The 24,712-nt window shown below is 31.8% G+C and overlaps 1 protein-coding gene and 1 long non-coding RNA gene across 2 annotated transcripts; one reads left to right on the forward strand and one right to left on the reverse strand.

The window, feature by feature from the left end:
• Nucleotides 1-1,546: 1,546 nt before the first annotated feature.
• On the reverse strand, nucleotides 1,547-3,209 carry LOC124538068. The gene is made up of 2 exons (XR_006966963.1): nucleotides 3,092-3,209; nucleotides 1,547-1,752 (listed from the first exon to the last, which is right to left on the reverse strand). It is a non-coding gene; the product is annotated as an uncharacterized LOC124538068 (long non-coding RNA).
• Nucleotides 3,210-12,088: 8,879 nt separating this feature from the next.
• Nucleotides 12,089-21,985, forward strand: LOC124537908 (fibroin light chain-like). The gene is made up of 7 exons (XM_047114869.1): nucleotides 12,089-12,198; nucleotides 16,525-16,616; nucleotides 17,259-17,454; nucleotides 17,949-18,092; nucleotides 19,672-19,769; nucleotides 20,445-20,589; nucleotides 21,485-21,985. Exons 1-7 carry the CDS (start codon nucleotides 12,163-12,165, stop codon nucleotides 21,578-21,580), a joined length of 807 nt encoding a protein of 268 aa, XP_046970825.1. The 5' UTR covers nucleotides 12,089-12,162; the 3' UTR covers nucleotides 21,581-21,985.
• The last annotated feature ends 2,727 nt before the right edge of the window (nucleotides 21,986-24,712 follow it).

The raw sequence follows: 24,712 nt of genomic DNA on the forward strand, positions 1-24,712 counted from the left end.
AAAAGTAAAAACCAAAGTAACTGCCTGTTAACTCGGGCCTTTGCAGAGAAAGTTTGCTGATTATTTTGGTCCAATAGGTTGGTATAATACACTTGTGTCATAATTTTATTATTAGACACAATCTTATTACTAGATGTACAGTTAGAGTAAGAAAACCTTCGTCAGTTTTCAAATTCATTCCCTTATCAATTCTTAAACTCTTAGTACCTTTTGAATCTAAACATCGAATCATTGCGACGCAATATATCATTCTCGATCGGTAAAGCAGATTATCACCCATACTGAGCACATGAAAATAGATCTTAAGGCGATGAACCTTTTTTTACCCCGATGATACATACATCCTTACGACGTTTTATTTCACTGACAAACACGAGATTAATTATCAACACATATTATGCACATTAAAATCAGTCATGAGTCCTCTTCGTCATATCTATTTCTCCCTTCTCCGGCATCATCAATATCAAAAAATTAAATTATAGAAAATTCTCAATTTTACACACAAAACTAAATTATATAGTACTAGTAGTCGCCCGCGGCTTCCCTCGCGTTTTAGGGTGTCGGTTTTCATGTGTTAGGCAAAGAGGAGCCTGTATCCTTTCTTGGAGCTCAAGTTTGCTTTGTACCAAATTTCATTAAATTCCGTTCAGGTTTGGTTGTGAAAGAGCGTCAGACAGGCAAACAGGGTTACTTTCACATTTATAATATATAGATTTTTCAAACCATATATCAGACGTTAGTAAAGTCAGAAGTTCGTATTATATCAAAGTACTAAGTGCCAGCTAACTCGTGGCATGTTTGCTAAGTTACCTAATTCCGATGAAACGACGTCCGACATTTCGAATTTGCTTGAACAGCTGCCTAATTTAGTTTATCTCTCATTTTACTTAGATGACATTGCACGGATTGTGGGCGATAAATTGGAAAAGTGCTTTAACACGAGACGTTCGATAATATTTGTAGTCAGTAATATATACCTACTTCTGTAGCTTTGTATACGTTAATTGCAGAAAATTCTACGACTATTATATACTGTTACATAGTCCTTTTATTCAAAGTCAAAAACAAATTACACCTACTTTGTTTAAATAGGTTATTAGTATATTTATATTGTCATTTTCATAAACTTCTACTATTGGAACCATGTTGGTGAATAACCGTTAAAGAACTCAAAATTTATTCATTGTCCTCAGTCATTTACAATTGATATGCCCTGTATGATAATCAAAGAATGCTAACACAGGTTTTTATAACCTACATAATTATATAAACTACTAGTTGGCACCCGTAGCTTCGCTTATGATTTAGGGTGTTGGTTGTCATATGTTGGACAAAAGTAGCCTGTGTCCTTCCTTAGATTTCAAATTTGCTTCATTACAAATTTCCTCAAATTTGGTTCAGCGATTTGGTAGTAAAATAACAGACAGACCAAGTTTCTTATAATATTTGTTTAGATCATTTTTGTGTAATTCATATATCAATAATTTGTTTTTTCTTACAAAATAATAAGTACTTGTATTATCAGGATAAATAAAAATGTTGATATTTTTATCATTTTATTTAAAATAGCCGATAATATGGTTTACCATCGTTCTATAAATGATGTGAAATATGTATTATGTTTTCCAGAAATCCAAATTGCTACAACCAGTATGCTTTTGCGAACGCATTCGTCGAGAGTGCCATCAAATTATTAAATATATTGTCATTACCAGATTCTGTGCTGTTACTTGTTGCAAGACAAACGACCTGAAACATTTGTGATTATTTAAAATGATCTCTATCATATGTAACTCATTACAACCACTTCCTTATCGAATATTACCATCAGACAGCAGTATTCAGTAAGCGAGTGTAACTGCAGGCAAAAGGGACATCTTAGTTCCCTTAGTTGATTGTATACATGGGATGGTTATTATTTCTTACAGTGGCATCGTCTATAGGCAGTGGTTACCACTTATCATCAGGCCTATTTCCTCGTCCGCCTTCGTATAGCATAAAAACTCTATCCAATTGAGAAGACCATCAGGAAAGTGTTCAATTCCGGACAATCTCTGCTAAGTTCTTCATGCATTTTGTACTCTGAAGGATTACGTTACGACGAAACTTGAATCGAAATAATTCTGGCAGGTACATTTTTAAACTAAATATGGTCCCCCAAAAGTTAGAGTAATTTTCTTACGAATAAGATGTTTGTCTATCAGTGGAATATTTATAGGCTAATACTTGTATTATATATTTGGGCTATTCCCAAGAGAGATTAGTCCAGTAAGACATTAAAGTGCACTAGAGCATGTTCATATAGTCTTTATTTCTCGTAATCCGATGGGACTTGAAATCCGATACGACCGGAAATATGTAGTTTAGGCGGCAGTCTTTTACGAAGCAAACTGTATAAAACTACCGATCTTCGAGTTGCTTCTGTAAATTTTTTGACAGACAAATCTAATAACTTTATATTGGTACTACTGGGAGATGAGACCTGTCCTAGCCATTTGAAGGCAATCAAGTACCAAAGTACTAGCCTGTAAATGATCTACAGCTGAGGATAATATTACGTTCACAATTCAATATTAAATTATACAAATATATTTTCACCTGTTTCTTTGTATAACTACATAAATTATATACACGTCACAGAAAAATTAAAAAGACATATATCAAAACACATAAAAAAATTGTTTAAACTGTCATTAGTTTAAATATGCTCTGTCTTAGTCTTTCGAAGGTAAGTTCAATGATGTCCGAAAGAGAGCAAGATTGTTTTAGTAAATATTTGTTAAACAAATTTTATAAGTAAATAAATTAAATTACAGATGTGTAACATCTTTCCTCACGCTTTTCCGCACTCTGTCGAAGTGATTTCTTGAAAAGGGACGGAAGTATGTAACAAAAAGTTGGGAAGGAACGCGCGCTCTTTGATATGACCAATGAGCGCGCGCTATTTGATTTGACCAATCAGCGTGCGTTAATCGAAGTTTCAGTTGTTTATTCGTATTCAAACGGTGTGATATCAGATGTTACACATCGTATGCGATTATTGTAAGTCTTACTCGGTTTAATTTAGTTAATTATTGAACACACTCACTTGTATAAGTAACAATAGAATAACTTTTTTCAAAAACATGTTTGTCGTGCTGAAATAAAATATAAAATGAAGTAAAATAATATAAATTAAGCATTTATTATTATATTACATGTGGATGTTTCGTTACGGGTGTTCCAATAAATAATATATTTATCGGAACACCCGTAAATAATGTGGAAACATATCGATTTAAATTTAATTTAGCTACGACACCGGCTTTGTACCGACTTCACTTGGGTGTGAGACCAGTATTTATTTTTAAGAGTTAAATTTTTTTGTTATGGCTTTATATAATATAAAATAAAAGCAAGTATTCATTCGCATTTTTTTATTTAAGATTTTTTTTAGTTCTTGTTACATATGTTATGGACTGCCTCAATTAAACCACGAGGCTAGTTTTGTAAACGCTTAACTATATATATAACAGTTTTTAAATAAAAATTATATAAATGTTTATAATTCCAGAATGTGTAATGATGACGTTTTCGACAAATTCGGTTCTTAGTCTTTTTCTTACTAGCGAACTCATTATAAATATAAATCCACACTATTACCTATGAAAGTATCTCACACTATTACAAGACATTTAGATACTTTCATAATCCTATACAGGAAAAGAGTTACGATGTTCCAAGACAGGAAACAATGTAATCAGATATCGTTATCATAATCCAGACTCCTAATTGTTATTGACCAAATATAATTAACAAATATAATTCGAATTCAGAACTTCATAATCGAACAAATTCATTCGATAATACAAAAAAAAAGATTATCAAATGTTCAATTATTTTCATTAATACATTCGTAATTATATTGCTTGTACAGATTAAATGTATATCCTAAAAAGTCCGAAGCCTTTGACAAAAAGTAGGAGGTGACTTCGATGGAACATAACTGTATACAATATGAGCCATAATATTTTTAATTTACTTCATATTTTCTACTAAGAAATGAATTTCCTAACAAACAATAAAGCGAAATTTAAGAGAATTTAATATCCCTTTTATTTGTAAGATCTCAGACCTCCAGCTTCGTCCAAACATCTGTTATCAACGTCATACAAAACGCCTCAGGAGTAGAGCAACCATTATTACACAATATCGCGGACAAATTTCAAGAAATATATGGAAAATAAGTGAAATTTAAGTAAATAAATTGTTAGTCTTTTACATATTGGAACTCTAATAGCTTCTATATTCTTATAATTTTCAAATTTGAATAGTTATACTATATAAAGATTATTTATTGACCCATTGAACTATTTATTAATTTATTAACATAAGAATTAACAACATTAAATGCTTAAATATATACAAATATGAACTAAAACTAGTTACTGTATAAATCTTGACCGCGTGCAATGGTGGCAAGAAAGGTAGCAGCATTTAAATAGTTATATAGTGTCACATGACATATGAAAAAACCTGAAGAACTAATACAAGTTTTTTATTTTTATTTAAAACACGGTCTGATCTCATATCAGTGCAATTTTTTCCACTGTCATCTGTACCTCAAGTTATTTCCTTATTTCTATATGTTATTAAATAAAAATGTGTATGCGCATTAAAACTATAGAAAAATGCATCAACGACAAGGACATTGAGGCTTGTTTAAGTCATTGTGGAATACAACATTTTAAGTTCAAATCACATTATGAATTTGTTACATTAAAATTGCCTCGGAGAGGATCAAGACTATTTTCGATATCAAATAAAATAAAAGTGTAATACAAAATTTACTTGGTGGTAGGGGTTTGTGCAAGCCCGCCTGGGTAGGTACCACCCACCCACTCATCAGATCTTCTACCACTAAACAACAGTACCCAGTATTGTTGTGTTCCGGTTTGAAGGTTGAGTGAGCAAGTGTAACTACAGGCACAAGCATCTTAGTTCCCAAGGTTGGTGGCGCATTGATGATGTAAGGAATAGTTAATATTTCTTACAACATCATTGTCTATGGGTGATGATGACCACTTACCATCAGGTGGCCCATATGCTCGTCCGCCAACCTATTCCATAAAAAAGCGCTTTTATTTAGAACTATTTAAATACCATAACATAAATCTCTCATCACGATATGCTAACTGGTCACCCTAGTCAGAAATATTTCTCATTTTGTTCGTTCGTTTTTACGAATAAAATTCACGAACAAAGCGCCCCGTAACAACAAAAGTGTCGGGGAGCAGTTAATAAATAATTTATAAGAAGATCCTCCTTATCTTATCCCGCAGGGTGATTCTTTTCTCGGCTTAGAAGCCAAATTATTTATTTAAACGCAATAAATCAGTTTTGGAAGTTGCGTTGCGTTGGAGTGATTGTGGGAGATCTCGCAATTAATGTCCTTGTTGTAAATTAAGACTCGGTTTCAGCTTATTGTTGCTTTTGAATAAAATTATTATAAGATTTTATTTTTTGAAATAAAGTGTTAAATGTATTGTAAGGTTCTCTGATGATCAATAGTGATGGTAGTATAAAAAATAATCGTTGTTGTTGTTATACACAAATCGTAATAATTAAAATCGTTATACACAAATATGTCTTATTAAATAATAAAGAAAATTCATCTTTATTATTCTTCTTCATTCTCTTTTAATAATTTTTAATATTATCTTAAATGCTAAATAATAATAAATTAATGAAATACCATCAATTTTGTATAATAATAATTTTAAGTATTATTTATATTATTAGTAACAATTTATGTAATCAGTAAAAATTACATGGTGTTAGGGCATTCGCTGTCCGGTACTCACCATTTGCTGATCAGATATTCTATCATCATCAGCATTCGCTGATGATTAGTATAAGCACAAGGGATATAACATGTAAGTTCCCAAAGTTGGTATCGCATAGCTGTTGTCTGGAAAGGTTAATATTTTTACCGGCCATCATTTGCCAATCTGCTGAACTATTTTATTAAAAAGTTTTTATATGTGAAAACTAGTTGTCTACCGCGGCTTCGCTTGTTTAGGGTTTGGTTCTCATGAGCTACACAAAAAGTAGTCTATATCCCTGGAGATCAAAAATAATAAATTTGCATCATAACAAATTTCATCAAATTTGGTCGTTAAAGAGCGACAAACCGACAGAGTACACATTTATAATATTTGTATAGATGAAAGCATACACGGATATTTTTCAGCCAAGCTTTGAAAGAGGAGAATAAATCCAAAGGGTACTTAAGAAGTATATACCCACAATTTTAAAAGCCGTCTCCTTAGAAACAGTAGGTCTGTTGAAAGTTATAGTGAGTTTGTTAATTTTGGTTGTGTATGATAAGGACACATTTTAAGAAAATTAAATTTAAATCGATTTTAACGCTATCAATAATTAATGAAGATTAAATAGTTGAGACAAAGCAGAGAACTGGCTTCATTAATTGGTGCTATACATAATTTTTCCTATTTGGACAAGTAAATTGTCGAATAACGAATTAAATTGAAAAATCAACAAATTGTAAAGAAATTGCACAAGTTGTTATATCATCGGAGATTGTTGATTTAATTTGATAGAAATTTATTTAACACATAATGACACAGATCAGATCAAAGCAGAGACGATTCCTGACAGTTGCAACCCAAATGCAACCAGAAAATAAATAATTTTCCTTCATTTTTATAAGTTTTGTACAGTTCTTATTTTAGTTGTTTGTAAAGTAGTTTTTGTGTCCATAACATATTATATTCTGTTTGTGAACACCCTGTTTACAGTCACGGAGACTATCCCACAAGAAACACTGGATTATCTTTAAGCTTTATCCGCGGGTTGGACTTTAGGCCATCACAGTTTCATAAGAGAAGCGATTTTATTTTCATTTCATCATTGCATAAATTTATCAAAAATAACAACACTATATTGTTATGACAGTTGATATAAACTGACTACTTATTTGTTTTTTTTGTTATATAGAGCCTTGTAAATTAAATTAATTGTATATATAATAAATATAATTTTATAACTCCGTCATGGTGATAGCGATATTTATTATTCAATCATGTACTTTTTCTTTTTTCAGGCTACTTATATTTATTAATTTTCTCTACGTATCGATTGGCCTGTCAGTGGTGTTTTATTTATTTCAATTTTATTATAGGAAAAGTAAGTATAATTGGAAAACATGTTTAATATTCCAATAAAAACAATAAATGGTTTACAGTGCACTGCGATTTCTAGAACAGCAAATTACATATTATAAAAAGATTACATAAAATTTATTCAATAAGATATTTATGTTGAAATCATAATGATGTTAATGCAGGTAGTCTAAGTACTATGCACGTAAAAAACGCTCCCGCTTATGAAACCGCTGTTCCAAATCAGTCCGCTGCGTTCATACCAGTGTCCCACCCTTACTCCATATTTGCCTTTACTGAGCGAGCAAAACCGTCGCCTACAAATGTTTCATAAATCTCGGGATCAAGAATCTCCGTGAAATTGTTTCGTTTCAAAACAAGAGCTCTATTGTTTCAGAGTTATTGTTATTTTTTTTTTCAAATGTAACTGTTTAGTTTGTTTAACGTTAATGCTTCGGTGCGTTCGTTCTAAGTTTACACATTGAATTTATAAAATTACGTGCAAGGAAAAAAATTCTATACAACAACAACAGCCTGTAAATTCCCACTGCTGGGCTAAAGGCCTACTCTCCCTTTAAGGAGAAGTTTTGGAACATATACGCTGTTCCAACGCGTGTTGTTGGAATACACATGTGGCAGAATTTCTATGAAATTTGTCACATGCAGGTTTCCTCAAAATGTTTTCCTTCACCGCTGAGCACGAGATGAATTATAAAGACAAATTAAGCACATGAATCAGCGGTGCTTGCCTGGGTTAGAACCTGCAATCATCAGTTAAGATGCACGCGTTCTAACCACTGGGCCATCTCGACTCACGAAAAAAATCTATATTTCTTTCTAATCACGTTACGTATGAATGAGTAATAGAATATAGGTAAATGTTTCTGTTGTGGTATCTTAAGGTAACGATATTACATATCTTCGGAAATACATTCAATTTTATTTGCGTGTTATTAAGTACTAAAGTCTTCAACTACGGACTGTTACCGTTAACTATTAAATGGAGAAAGTAATAATCTTTTTTTCCTTGGGCACGGTGGACTGATGATTTATGCAAAACGGCTGGCAGGAGTTGGATGCGAGTAGCCCAAGAACGATCACACTGGCGTGCATTTGGAGAGGCCTATGTCTAGCAGTGGACGGAAATGGGCTGATTGATTGATTGAATAATCTTTTGATAACATCAAAATATATGTAGATACTGGGAATTTGAGCGCAAGAAATTGAATCACAAGAAGGCTAACAAGGCTTTTATTAATAAAAATATATTATTAATGTATATGAAATAATATAGGCAGGACTAAACAGATATTTGACGTAGACATTGGTGCTGTAAGAAATATTAACAATTATTATTTATTCTTGATTCAACCTTAAAATTGGATACTTACTCCTTTTGACTGTAGTTACGAGTACATGGCTTTGGCTCAGAGATACATTAATGTCTGGAAAAGAAAATGTAGTCATCATGCATCGTTTCTTCCAATCCACGCAGATGAAGCTGAAACCAGAAACTAGTTTTAAATGTAGTGCAAATACACAAATTCATTGAAATTATGCGGCTTGTCGCGGTCTATTTCCGGTTAATCGAAATTGTAGAGCACTGAATTAAAATGTAACCAATGTTTTTTTTAATTTCATTATTTTTGTAATACGTATTTATGTATAATTATCCTTCATTCAATTCATTGTACTTTAGTTATTTTAAAGTATCTATTTGGTCATTTTAATGGGTTTCTTAAATGAACATCGGATAATGAACGAAGTGTTCCCTAATATATGCCCTATTTTTAAGTAGAATAGTATTCAAAATAGTATGTATATATTAGAGTGTTTACTACCTTTTAAAAAATGCGGGTTTTAAATAATCTAACTTAGTATATTTGTATTCGAGTAATTAGTGAATATATTTACAAAAAAAAAAAATACAGACGAATTGATAACCTCCTCCTTTTGGAAGTCGGTTGATAAAATTGTATGATCTGTTGCTTGGAAGACGTTTCCAAAGAAAAGTTCAGCGAGAAAATTATTATTAATGTAATTTAATTTAATAAAGCATTGTTATATATAAGTGTAAAACACACTTGCTAAGGAAATGTCGCATTAAAATATCTAAAATAAATTTAAAGCACATTTTGCTGAGGCGTGATAAGGGGTGAGAGGTAATGGATGTCAAAACAAACACATTAAGGAATGAGGTCACGTGGTGTGACCTTATGAAGTGTCATGTTGGAATATTAAAAAAAAAAATGTATAATATTATACCCGTATTTTTTATATTTGGGACTGCATAAATACTTATCTATATAGTAGTTTCAAAGAACAAATAAATATAATAATCATAAATTGACAAGGAAAATTTTAATCAAAATCGGACTATTCGTTTAGTTTAAAGTAATCCCAGACACATATAACCTTTTACTAATGTAAAATTTTGCACGTTAGATCTTGCCAGTATTATTGAAAAGCTACTTTATTCTATAATGTTGTCTTAAATTTTCGCGATGATTACACATTTAAATAAAACTATTTATAACGGATGAATCGCGTATATTAATTATTTTTTTTTTTATTTTTAAACATCCCGACGTTTCGAGCACTTTGCAGTGTTCGTGGTCACGGGCAGACTGCTCGAAAAGTGCTCGAAACGTCGGGATGTTTAAAAATAAAAAAAAAATAATTAATATACGCGATTCATCCGTTATAAATAGTTTTATTTAAATACTTTATTCTAGTAGGCTTTTATACGTATCTTTGAAATAGTATTTAACACAGGATTCCTGATAGCGTCACGGTAGTATGCGTAAGCGATCACGTGGCGCCCGCCGAAAGACGGAGAGGGTACCGCTGGTTTTTTAGTGGGTAAACCCAGTGGACCTGGGCGCACTCAGCGTCCAGGGAACCGGGGAGTCCCACTACCTAACCTTCCATCACGTGGGGGAAGCGCGAAACGCGTTTTTCCAACAAAAAAAAGGATTCCTGATTGGATTTGATTAAACTTAACGACAGTAAAGTTGAAATATTGACGATGCAAAAATGCTTTATTGTAAAATTTACTTGAAAAATACATTGAATAAGCATTACAATGTTTATTTTTTTTTTCTTTTTAATTTATGGACGGTTATGATTAGATGTATGGTATGTTACGGTATCTTTATATAATGGTACCGCCAATATAATGAAATTGTGAAAAGTCCTCATCAAACCTTTGTGCAACCAAAAATTGAGAAGTCAGTTTTCGCGAATATGGCTTTCTATGCAAGAGAAAATGTCTGTTTTGACATGGTCTAATACCTGTCAACGTTTCCTGGGATATACATACATACACGGACAATTACATAGTAACTGTATTCCCTTATTGAAATGGAAAAAACGACGCTACGTTGATAGAATGAACAAACGAATGACTTAAGTAATTCAAGTATTTATCTAAGCCTTTTAAGACTTTTCGTGCATGATGAACTTCATAGCGTGCTCACCGAGGCTTAGCAGTGCCAACATTGTATAGTACGACACAACTTAGATGTAGCATCGGCAAAATTCGTAAAACCGATCACATCCGAATTAAGTACGCTATCTTAAATTATCAAAATTTATTTCTTACGTGAATATGATCTTTACACAAACGTAATAACTTGTATGAACTCATATATTCGTCAATTTGACACGTTGACATGATTGAACTGACGCGAGAATCTATAGCGACGAATAGCGTCGAATGGCGCGATAGTGAGCTGTTTTGTTTCTATTGGTTGAGTGAATCGGCAGTAATCGGTTTCATTGCATTTTCCGATGCTACATATAAGTTGTGTCGTACGATACTGGTAGCTGATGCGAATGTTTCGCCAGAAAAATTCAATGACTTTTATGGAGACGTCTGAATATCGAAGTTTAGATTATAGATCGCCGCATAAGTAATTAATTTAAAGGCTATTGGTGCAGCATATTTACCTAATTTTACGTGCATTTTAATAATATCAAATGAATTATTTTTAAAACATATATTATATTATTAAATGTAATTTATAATTAAATAAACTGAAAAAATGAAATTGGTTATTTTGCAGTGGAATGAGATATTAAAAAGGGACCAATGAAATGAAAACAAGATTATCATAATTACGAATACTATAAAATAATAACAGCGATATGAAAAAATAGGAAAAGACATAATCTTCTCCTATTTTTTCACTTTAAACGGAAAATTTTTGGAACTATTCCAACGCGATGCTTTAAGCTGTTTGATAAGTAGAACACATGTGGTAGAAGTTCATACGACACATGCAGTTTCTTTGATGCTATTTTCATTAAGAACAAGTTTATATAATCTAGGTTATTTATATTTCGAATAAAAAATATCAAATCACCGGCTATTTATTCTTATAATAAATAAGGATAAAGTAGAAGTAGCCCGGGGAACAGGCAAAACCTTGGGTTAGTTCCTCCCCAAGGGAACCCCACTGAAAGACATATACATACCACATTAAAGTCACCTTCTCTTAAGATTGCTTAAATTATTTTTAATAATTTGACAAAACCAACTAATGTTTATTAATCCTCAACAAGTGTGTAACCGCTCTTAAATTTCACCTTCAATATATTTACAGATTGTGACGTTATACAAAAGAAAACGTCTTAATTTACCATTATTGTTGGAAGCAGACAATTCGCGCTGCTTGCCGCTAAACAAACAGACGAACAAATGATTTAATTACTCCTTTTGTTTGAAATCCATCGAAAACATTAATTTGTACAACCTTGTTTATTAATTCAAATTATAATTGCTATACAACTTTCAACCTTAATGTATTAGACATAACAGACAAACTGAATTTGATCGAGTGAAATAAAAATTAACCCTTTATTTACAATATGGGGTCGATTTGAACAGTTGTTGATTTTTTCGGTTAGTGTTAGTCTGCAGATATAAATACAGGTCCGTTTGCGGGTACGGTGTGTATAGTATATACCGTTTGGTCTATTATTGACCAGCAAAATGTTGCCCATAGTACTGGTACTATTTGTCGCTCAGGTGAGTTCTTTTTTAATTTCTATACAAAAATATGTCTATTCTGATTAAAATCTGTGTAAAATATTTTTGGGTTTAAAACTAAAATGAAATATGGACAAAATCATAAAAATTTCCTATTCAATGTTTTGCAAGGATCCTGCGTAGTAAATGATTTTGTCTTGATTTGCAGAAAAGTATTTTTTTGTAATTATTTAATTAAAGTTGGCTTTCACAACTTGGATCATCTTTCCTGCGTCCTTGACCTATTTAATGTGGATTACCAATGTAATGGAAATATCAATTTAACGTTTTGATTTTATATTTTGTTTTATTGAACAAGCTAACAAAACAGAATTGAAATAAAAAATAATTTTGTTCAATTTAGGAAGTTTAAACTTTAATAATCATCATCAAAATTTAATAAACTTTAATAATCATGTAAATCTCTGTTAAAATAAAATTGTGTATTCCCTAATATATATGCCTTTAATAACATAGGACCGTGTATATCTTAAAGAAAAAAAAAACAATTCATTTACATAAATTCTAAGTCATTTGTTTCGAATATCACGTAATTATATAACGACAACAAATGAAATGAATCTAGAAAAACTATCATTAGAGCGGAATCTACTATTTCGTCACAGCACAAAATTATTAAGATATTTTTATATTTAGAAAGAAGGATTCATTTAAAATAACGTTATTTTTATTTCAACGCATGGAGTCCAATGTGGCCAGTCTTAAAAAAGTAACCAATTGAGTAGAACCTATTTTAATGCGCTCTTTACTCGTTTACACTCATAATTCAAACGGACTTAAAATCCGACTGGAAGTAGTCCAGTCGTGGGACTTATATATAAAAGTAAAGGCATATCACTTATTAGGCCTTCCAAGACACAGGGGAGTAAAAAGTGATTACTAAAATTCCACGATGCTAATTTAATGACAGATAATAGTGTAGGGAAATTTCCCTGGTCCGAATTTAAAATTCGAATGAAAAATAAAACAGTGATTAATTAATTTGATATGAGAAAAAGACTGTGTTATTTTTATGTATCGGTTTGAAGGGTGAGTCTGGACTTAAGGCATCTTGATCTAAGTTCTAATGGTTTGTGGTGCATTGACGATTTAAGGATAGGTTTAATATCTAACAGTGCTGTTGTTTATAGGAGATGGTGATTACTTATCATGAGATGGCCTATTTCCCCGTACACTTAACTTAAACAAAATTATTAATGAAATTCAATATAACACAGTTTTAATCAATATACCAAGAAACGCGAATTTTTGCAAAGAACGTCTTTATATAAAGACTACAAAAGGTTTTAATAAAATCCATCCTCTCCGGGTTTCAAAGGGGATGAAAGAATGTATGGCAGCTCGTATTTTTTGTTAGAAACTAAAAGTTCCTAGTTTTCTTTCATCCTTATTTGCTTTTGCGGAATGAATTAATTGCCGCAACAAAAGTTAAAAAAGGGCTTATGAGGACTTATGGGGACGAAGGAATTCGCACTCAAAATCAAATTTTAACATTGCTTTTTTATGGTATAGGAGCATATGGGCCACCTGATGGATATTGGTCACCATCACCCATAGACAATGACACTGTAAGAAATATTAACTATTCCTTACATCAACGTGCCACCAAACTTGGGAACTAAGATGTTATGTCCCTTGTGCCTCTGATTGCACTGGCTCACTCACCCTTCAAACCGGAACACAACAATACAGAGTACTGTTATTTGGCGGTAGAATAACTGATAGTGGGTGGTATCTACCCACACGGGCTTGCACATGTATTGCCACCAAGTAAATGCTTTTGAAATACACGTAGACTGTATGTCATCGAGCATTCCATTAGCGAGTAGGGCAGATATAGTTATCTCGGTACGAATTTACGTTGGATTTACATGAGAATGTTGAACATGACAATGTTGTACGAATCTCACTCGTATATTGAAATCTTGCTGTGGAAGTGACGGCCGCTTTAGGTGATAGGGTGTCTGTGAAATAGGGATATCTGGGATAAGCTGTTTCTGTTTTACCTAGGAATTGCAAATCTTTACATTATTATATTTAGGTGGAAAGCGTGGGGTAGGAAGGATGAATATAAAACAAATTGTTTTTGAAGAATATTTCAAAGAAATGTTGTCTTAAATTTTCGCAATTATTACACATTTAAATAAAACTAGTTATAACGGATTTGAATCGTGTATATGTGGGATGTCAAAAATAATTAATATACGCGATTCAAATTCGTTATAACTAGTTTTATTTAAATATTTCAAAAGTAATTTAATTTTTGAGAATTATCATTAATTTATATGAGTATTATTAAAAATAATAAGTCATTAAATATGTATAAATGTGAATTAAAAATAGTTACTGTATAAAAATTGTACCCTGTATGGCGGCAAGAATGATAGCAGTATTTAATTTTTTCATTATTTTTTAAGAATGGTTTGAAAAGGAAATAGTTTTATAGTATCAGATATAACAAGTTTATAAGTTTACAAACTCATGTATATTTTCTTTTCATAGTTTTGGTTTGATTAATTTCTTTTTTGTTTTAGCAACAATCTCCACTTTTATGGATTTATTTTATTGAGCATAGTTATTTATGTCTCCAAAGTTTAATAATTTAACAGGTCAATTTTTGTCATATTAATAAATATTCAATATTATTAATGTAATTTATATTGTCCGCAATATTACAAAATCATGCTCACACTTGTCGCGACTACCACTACAATATTCAGAATATTGTCCCCAATTTTTGACGATGAAATAGGAAATATAGGGATAAGCGAAATCATTACTCAAAAATCAAATCAAAATATACTTTATTCGAGTGACTAAGCACTTTTAAATCGACATGCTTCGACATAGGATAAAAAATAAATTTACCGGAGAATATTAATGCTGCCATCCCGAAAGTAGATTCTGGTACCACCTACTCATCGGATATTCTATCTCGTATCAGTTTGAAGGATGAGTGAGCCAGTAATACACGTGGGATATAACATCATGATATATAAGGAATGGTTAATATTTCTTACATCGCCAATCTCGATATGTGGTGGTAAACGCTTACCATCAAGTAGTAACCAAAAAAACACAAAAATAAAATTCATAGTCAATCAATCAATCAATTATATATGATATGATAATGATAGGTACGTAAAATCATTATCTACAGCATCTAAATTTAATATGATGGATTTTTCTTTAATGACAATTATTGATTTAAAAATTTATATAAAAATATTTGGTCCCTAATTTAAGCCTTATTCTATATTAATGAAAGTTTATATTCAATCAATCAACGTAAAAAGGTCAAAAACGACATCGACAATGCTCTTTGGTTATTTTAATAAAATACAATGAACGCAATGAAACGGGAATTAATGAACTCTTTAATTGTTTTTCATTGGGTTTCATTTTTTATAATTTTAAAATCGATTTGAATTTGGAATTCTAAGAAGAAATATAAATAAATTAATATTAATAAAATTCAACGTTCATTCAAAAAGATTTTGAAAATAGAACTTTATTTTCGTTCCTCTTGGAATATAACAGTAGACTTATACTTATACTTATTCTATCAGAATAATCTTCGCATTTAAATTAATTGTTTCATGTAAATGAAAATGCTTATTTTATATATTAAATTCCATTTCTTGACAAGACGGCATGTCATAAAGTTATTTGCATTGCACCTTCCAAAATTCCAAGCAAGTAATGAAAACAGTTTTCAAACGACGGCTACGATTCACGTGGGAATTTGCGAATTGCAACGGAACAACAGACTATATAGCACTTGTTAGGGAATTGTTCAGAATGGTTATTTGTGGTTAGCCGCCATCTTGTGTGTTCGAATTTTGATTTAACCACGTGCCTTGTTATGCGGATTAATGTTCATTACTATTATTTAGCACTAATAATTATTGGAATAATCTTGATCCATTGTTATCTCGAGTCGAACAAATGTAATTCTGTTTTCCTATCGAGATATACAAACAAGACTATTTATACTATTGCCAATGTTGTTACTTTTTACACCGTGCCTTGTAAAGTCTTTAGTTTGCACTTGAAATCTTTCCAAATCCTGTGAAATTTGCCGTCTAATATTATTTTAAAAGTTTGGAATTACTATATTTGCGTTGGGGGGCATATTTGTGCATTAAAAATATGTCTTCCGCAGACTATTATAATTTCGGTCAGGAGGTCATCAGCATAAAAATAATTTATTAGGAAATTTCCGCCCATATGTCGACCAGGATTGACTATCTCTGTTGCCATACACATTATGGCTCTGGTTTTATTATTTTGCTGATGTTTTAGAGCGCTTTCGCCGCACCATCAGTGGTGGGCGTACAATTCAGAAATTTCAACGAGGTTGCACCAGTTCCCGACAACGGCAAACTTGTCTCAAGGTAAGTACTTGCATACTAAGTTACATCTATTTGGGTACTTTGTGTAAGCCCTGGTAGGTGTCAGAAGTTTGGCTAGGTTATACACATTTTTTTAATAATTATTGGGTTCTGAATTATTAATAACAGGCCCAACGAAAACAACATCTTAGTGACCATATTTCGATACTAATACCGTGTCAATTCAGACTTTAATCCATGTGCGAGTATGTTATTTTTAATGGACTTCTAAAAAAGGAGGTTATCAGTTCGACATGTATGTATGTATCATTGTTTGAATTTAATTTTATATTTGTGTATGATAATTTAATTAAGTTTTCGAAGTACGTGTGCTTAATTTCGCAAGTGTATATTTGTATGTATGTTGTATATTTCTCCACGAATATCTTGAAAAGTAATTCAAACTAATTGAAAACTTTAAAATTATTTTTAATCTAAGTTAGCTACACTTCAACTTAGGGAACAGTGTAAATTTTATTGAAATCTGTCCAGTAGTTTCATAGATATAGTTTTCTATTTTTGTATTCAGTAGCTGTTTCTAATTTTGAAGGTGGGTTAAAATTTTTAATTAATATTTAAAATCGTTGCTGTTATAAAAATATTCATTCATCGCTAATTCATTTCAAACATTAATTTTTATTTTAGTTACATCACTGACGGTTCTATCGCTTACATCGATGGCGGCGACACTCCCCTTTACGCACAAATGTTGATTCAATCTATCAACGACTTGGCCGACAAGAGTGACACTGAATCCCAAGCATTAGCTGTTATGCAAAATGTTGCCACCATGGGTGAGCTCTCTAACGGCGTTCCCGGCGATGCTTGTGAGGCTGCTGCTGTAAGTACTTTTAGTGTCACTTTTGATTATATAAAACCTCTTTTCTCAAACTTATGGTTGATCAACCATATATCATATGGTTGACCTCGATTTGTTGATTTTCTTTGCTATAATTTTATAACAACTTATGACAACCACAAAAACAGTAGCCTGTAAATTTCCCACTACTGGACTAAGGCCTAATCTCCCTTTTGTGGAGAAGGTACAGAACATATACCACCACGCTGTTCTAATGCGGGTTGGTAGACACATGTGGCAGAATTTCTATGAAATTAGACACGTTTCATCACGATGTTTTTCCTCCGCCGCCGAGCACGAAATGAATTATAAACACAAATTAAGCACATGAATATTCAGTGGTGCTTGCCTGGGTTTGGAGACGCAATCTTCGGTTAAGATGGAGGTCTTCTACTACTGGGGCCATCTCGTATGGAAATAATTTTGTGGGTGAATTTAATATTCTCGGTGAATTGTATACATTTTTCTATGTTTAGCTCATCAACGCATACGCATACTCAGTCAGCACTGGTAACAGCGCTGGTCTCCGTGCTGCACTCCCCAACTTCGTGCAACGCATCGCTGGATACGTTGACACCATCGTACAACTCGTCGTCAACCCCAACGGCGTCCGTTACTCGGTAAACAGTTACATATTAAACCACGTTTGAATCATCTCATCTCTTCTTATTAATAATACTAGGAACAAACATAAATAACTTGTATTGTTGCGTTTCAGTTTAAAGGGTAAGTAAGTCAGTTATAACAGACACAAAAGACTTAAGATCTCAGAATGATACTGCCGTCTTCATCCGCCCGCCCTTATCCCAATTTACTTTAGGTCGGCGCATGTCTTCTTCTTCCATACTATCTGACGTCATTTCACAAGTAACATTCTTTTTAGCCATATTATCTTTCACGCAATCCCCTTCCTCTATATCCATCCACGTCTATACTCAAGACCTTCCTCATTATATGTTTCTCATTCCTCCGCATAGCATGCCTATACCATGGTAGCCGTCTTTCACACAACTTCTCGACTATCGTGCCACTTTCAAACTTCCTCTTATGTACTCATTCTTTACTTTATGCATTCCATTTCCATTACGTGACACCACAGATTCCTCTTAACATTCTCATCTCCTCTACATGTAGTTGAGTTGCATCCATTTGACCTTTTTAACTATTTACTAACTTCTCAGAATTTTGTAATGAATTTTCTATCAATTTCCATTCGGGTGTGATGGTTGTTTTGTCCTTTTTGTCCAAATTTATATTAGTTGTATTATATCTATCGAAGTTAATTCCTGTTAAATTATAAAAACTAACATAATTGAAGGATTATAATCAATCGATTTTCTGTACGTTTTGTTTTATGATAAATGACCGTTCACAATCTTTCGTCAGTTTCCAATCTCTATTTACAAATGCGTACACATATACAGTTAACACCTTTACAATAGATCTATGACAATGAACAATCTTTCTATTTCCAAAATATTGTCACGTGAAATAGAACGTAACACAATATGATGCGGTATGACTTGCGTTTCAGTTGTAGGATGTCGATCATTTGTATGGCGATCATTAATCACCGCCATTGTCTCAACTTGTCTAACCTGAGCATTGAAAATAGATTGTTATTGTTGTCGATGGTATTTTTATTCTCTTATCAGATCCAGATGTGCTTAATTGATTGGATTCGCAGTAAAGGTCTGGTTTATTCAAGCTTTTATTTGAATTGAAATATTTTTATTAAAACGAGTATGATCTAAATGATTGACTTAAGCTAATAAAATTGATTTTATTGATGTAATCTATATTTATATTATTAATGCCATTCATTAATCACAGAATCTTAGCAACTTGAAATTCGGATAGTAGGTTCCTTATTGGGTAGGTAGACCGCTCAGATTCACTTATTCAGATTATATGAAACTCCCCATTTTACCCCTTAAGGGGTAAAATAAAATTCGTGTTTTATAAATTTTGCGCGTGTAAAGCCTCAAACTTAGTTAGCAAGCTTTATAAACAACAATAAGTTGGTAAATTAAGGAAATTACAATTTAAAATTTTGATTTAATTTGAGTATGGTGATTTATGTTTAGATTTTGGTTTTTCCGTTTTATTACAGTATTATATATGTTATTATATAGTTAATATAACTCAATATATTTTTTAATTCCGTTTTCTAAAATAATTTATTGAATTTATGTGCAGTCTGGCCCAAGAGGCAAATGCCTTGGTGGTGGAAGAAGCTACCAATTCGAGGAGACTTGGGATGCCATCCTTGAAAAATCCAACGCCTACCAAATTGGGTAAGTATTGCTATTTTTTCACGATATTATTATATGTGTCCTCAAGATTATAGAGTCCATCTCTTAACTGAAATTTAGCTGATTCCAAATAGCTATCAGCACAGCCCAATCTGAGTATTTTAATTTTTACAGTGGATGATTTTTTTTGATAAACTCTTTAATAACTTTGCCTGCATTTATGGTGGTGCTGTTTTTCATATGTATTGAGATAGTCGTTTCTTTATAGGCTAACTGCGTTGCTGCATTTTAGAAATGTACATTTATATGTAATTTTTTATTTGATCTCTATTTTGTCTATAAATTATAAATATTATTTGATTTTTTTAAATCATTATATTATATTTAAAGGTTAATGAATGTTTTTGAAGAATATTGTATGTATTACAAACTAGTTGTGCCCGCGAGCTTGTACGCGTTTAAAAATAAAAAAAATATTGTAGCTTAAGTTACTCCTTATTATATTAGTTTTCTGCCAGTGAAAGTCCCGTCAAAATCGGTTCAGCCGTTCCAGAGATGAGCCGGAACAAACAGACAGACAGATAAAAATTGTAAAAATGTACCCTATGTACATATGCACTGAGTAAAAAAGGGCTATTTTAATATTACAAACATACACTCCAATTTTATTATATGTATATATGTGTTTTAGTATTAATTGGTTATTATTTTTTTCAGTCTCTTGAACGAGGAGTACTGCGCAGCCAAGCGTCTGTACAACGCCTTCAACATCCGCAGCAACAACGTAGCCGCCGCCGTCACCGCCGTCTCCACCGGCCCGGTCAAGCAAGTCGCCCAAATCGCACTTCCACAACTTGCACAAGTAACTTGAATTGTCAAACCTTTATTATAGCAATCATTACTTTTAATCGCAAAACGTCGTATGTCTATTTCACAGAAGAATACAAAAACTCGAAATTTGAATATTTATTCTTATATATAGGTCGATAATTCTATAAGTACTAATTTGCTTCAAAAGACTATGTAAGATACGTCTTTTTACAAATTTTCATTTGAAATATAATTGTTACATACGACCTTTTGCTGTTACATTTACGATTGGCCGAGAATGACATATTGCGTCGCTATGATTTCATGTTTTGATTCAAAAGGTACTAGACTTAATTCGATAAAGGAATGAATTTGAAAACTGACGAATGTTTTCTTACTCTGACTGTATAAAGTTGACATGTGTCATCATTCGAACATGGCGGCCATCTTAAAGGAGGCTAATCAACTAAGAAGGATTTATGTTAGCCCAATGTCTGTTCGCTTGGTATCATAATCCGAACGATGGAAAGAGTTCAAGTTTCAGATTTGAAGTGCTTTTCGAGGCACGAGAGAGTTCCAACTTCAGACTATGGACTGTCACTGCGAATTTTCACATCAGAAAAACCCAATATTTTTTTTATCGATCCGACCTGATGTACAATATACAGTTAACTGTTTGTTTTTGTTAAAATGCGTTGAAATATATGCGCATAAATCATGCGATCTATTGTACACTACAGTTACAGTTACGTCATAGTACCATCAGCATTAAAAATATAAAAAAGCTCGAGATCATTTTCTAACAATAAGATAATAGTATAGGCTCCTTTATTTGGTTCCTATGATGGCCAGTAAACATGTTTTAGGTTAGCAATCTAGTAGCAAACGGTTAAACTTTGATATTTTTTTCTTTTTGATATTTAAATGTATTTTTTTCTTTTTTCCAGTTCTTGAGAGTCGTCGCTAACGGTGGAAACCCAGTTCAAGCTGGAGCCGAAGCCAAGATCGCTCTTCTCGAAGCAATCTCCAAAGTCACGTACTGAGGAAATCAGATCAATCAATCATACGTTATAATATATATCGAATCATAAACCGCAGAATAATTCAACCAATAAAACATTCGTCCTACTAATAAACAGCTTTGTTTCTTTCTTTCAAATGTCAGATTACTTATGAAAGAAAGAGTGAAAACGATGTATCACTCTTTACCTTAACATTTATTAGTAAGGTCGTTTATATATGTTTGTATTTATTGATAATAAGACAAGACAATAAAAGCCTTATATTGTTATATATTAAGACTTATATTTCTTGTATTGATATACCAATAGATGGATGTTTATTGTTATGTAAATATAAGTTTTTAAGTAACAACATGGTTTGGCTTTTATTTTTCGACACGAGATATGTATTTCGCATATTATTTTGAATAAAGTTGTATCCTGAAATATTTTCTTATTTCTTTCCTCACGCGATATTGACAATCCTTTAGCTGATGTATGTTTTGATATTGTCAACGATACACACAGGTTTCGTTCTGAAATAACATGTTAGGGTGTCATGAAACTTTATCGATATATTTTTGGGAAGCCAATAATATGACTTTGATATATAAAATCTTTATACACATAAAATCTTTATACATATAATGAAATTAGAGTGTCTATTTTTAATATTAAAATAACCTTTTTATTAAATGTATATGCATATAAACCCAGTACATATACCAATTATGCTTTATTCTTTGACTGTTTGTTTTTTCCGGCTAATCTCTGGAAATGCTGGGCCGATTTTGATGGGACTATCACTAGGAAAAATTGAAACCTGTTAATTACATTTAAGGCATTTAGTGTTATCACTTGAAAAAATGATTCACCTCAACCAAGTCTTAATAATGACAAGTTTAAATTAAATTAATTAATAATTTTCTTGTATATTAATAAAATTTTCGTGATATTTATAGAAGATCAAATTGACATATACGATATGATATAGCGCCATCCTGACGTCTAGGACGCTATTTCCCGGACCGCACCATTAAGGCAGGATACATTAATATTAAGTATTGCATTAAGTACTGTTTCAAGACCAAACTTAAATATGTGCAAACATGAAACTAGGGAGGTTATTTATAATTCAAAATCAAATCAATTTTATTCAAATAAATTTCACAATGAAGCGTTTTTGAATCGTCAATATTTAAAGACTGCCACCGTTTTGCAAAGCAGCCTCTAGAAATAGTAAGAAATTCACATAGTTGCTCTTTTCAAATAAACAGGTTTACAAAGCTGTTTTGGACCATAATAGTGTCTTGTAATTTAACCCGAGCCAAAATGCAGGCATTTCTACCAAGTATTCTTTTAGTGAAGAATAAGATTTATTGATTATTTTAATCTTAATAAACTTTTGAAATTTTGTAAAAAGTAATTCTAGACTAATATTATAAATGTTAAAGTAACTCTGTCTGTCTGTCGCTCTTACACTAACAAACCAATGAACCGATTTTGATGAAATATAATATAAAGCAAATTTGATTTCCATGAAAGGACATAGGCTACATTTTTGCCTAACACATGATATACATACTAAAACATACACACACTAAAACGCGAACGAAATCGCGAGAACTATGTAGTTGATAATAATTAAAAAAAAGAATAACGTGATCGTCCTAATCCTTTGTCAGATTTTAAATAATAGGCTATTCGACTGATTTTTAAAATCAATTTTATCTTATTTATTAGAGGTTAAGGAACCCAGTATAAGTCGATTTTTTTTATTCTAGTACATATTTGCCGAAAAATATCATATTAAAAATTACATATTTAAATAGCACGCGAAAACGCTACTTGGACAAAATGGCGCTGTAATGGGGTCGGTGACGTCACTTGGCTGTATTTTAATCTGTGGTACATATAGTAGAAAAACAGGGTTAACAAGCAAGTGACTTCATCATAAGCCCGGCCAATCAGGTGCGTTTTGTAAACGTTATTTAAAAAAAACATTTTTATTTATGGATTTTTGTATAAATTAAGTATTATTTTCAACTTTCGTTAATAAATAAACATTTTTAAACTCATAATATATAGTGATTACAATAATTGACACTTTATTTTTCGCATTGTCAAATAGCCTTATCAGTTATTCTACCGCCTAACAACAGTACGCAGTATTGTTGTGTTCCGGTTTGAAAGGTGAGTGAGTCAGTGTAACTACAGGCACAAGGCACATAATACCTTAGTTTCCAAGGTTGGTGGCGCATTGACGATTTAAGGAATAGTTAATATTTCTTACAGCGTCATTGTCTATGTGTAATGGTGACCACTTACCATCAGGTGGCTCATATGCTCGTCCGTCAACCTATACCATAAAAAAAAGCCTATTATGTATAGTAACTTGTAACATTCATTTGAAATTGTTATTTAATAAATTCGTTAAGTTAGAGCATCGATCGGCTAGTTTGCTTTGGAATAAATTCATACGCCTCGTAGATTTTTAATCATTCTAAGGGTCTTAGCGAACTGGTGGAACTAACGCTGAGTTTTATAGCGAGTGAGGAATTCCATTGGGTGGAGGAATAATTAAACTTTAAATACGATGGAGCGATCTTGTACGAAGTTTGTACATTGTTTGTGAATTTTTATTTTGTTCGAATATTTTTTTTATCAATTAAAATTTTACAATGTATTTATTAAATAACGTTATCCGGATAAGGGATGTTGTTATTAGGATATAATATATTTTTCTAAAAAATAACACCGACTTCAAAGTGATCACCAAAAAGTAATAAAATAATTTGATTTAAACACGTATTATTGAAATCGGCCGATCGTATATAAATATTTCTATATTTTATTTTTCACTCAAAATCGTCCGACTTCAAACGTCTTAAAAAGCTTAAATCTTAAAAAGCTTAAAGCTTAAATCGGCGAACGAACATAAAAAATATAAAAAAAAATATACAGGTCGAATCGTAAATATACTTTTAACTAGTCTAATATTTTTCATTTCATTTTACCTAGGAGGACTCTAAAAATATGTTAAATATGCAATTATTTTTATTACTTTTTAGTGCATTTTTATTTATTTTAAAATAGTGTTTTGTTTGAAGTCGGTTTTTCTTTTTGTTAAAATTTTTATTTATTTGAAGTCGCTTAAAAAGTAAAATGTCCGTT

Source organism: Vanessa cardui, chromosome 19 (assembly GCF_905220365.1).
Source record: "Vanessa cardui chromosome 19, ilVanCard2.1, whole genome shotgun sequence".
Classification (NCBI taxonomy): domain Eukaryota; kingdom Metazoa; phylum Arthropoda; class Insecta; order Lepidoptera; family Nymphalidae; genus Vanessa; species Vanessa cardui.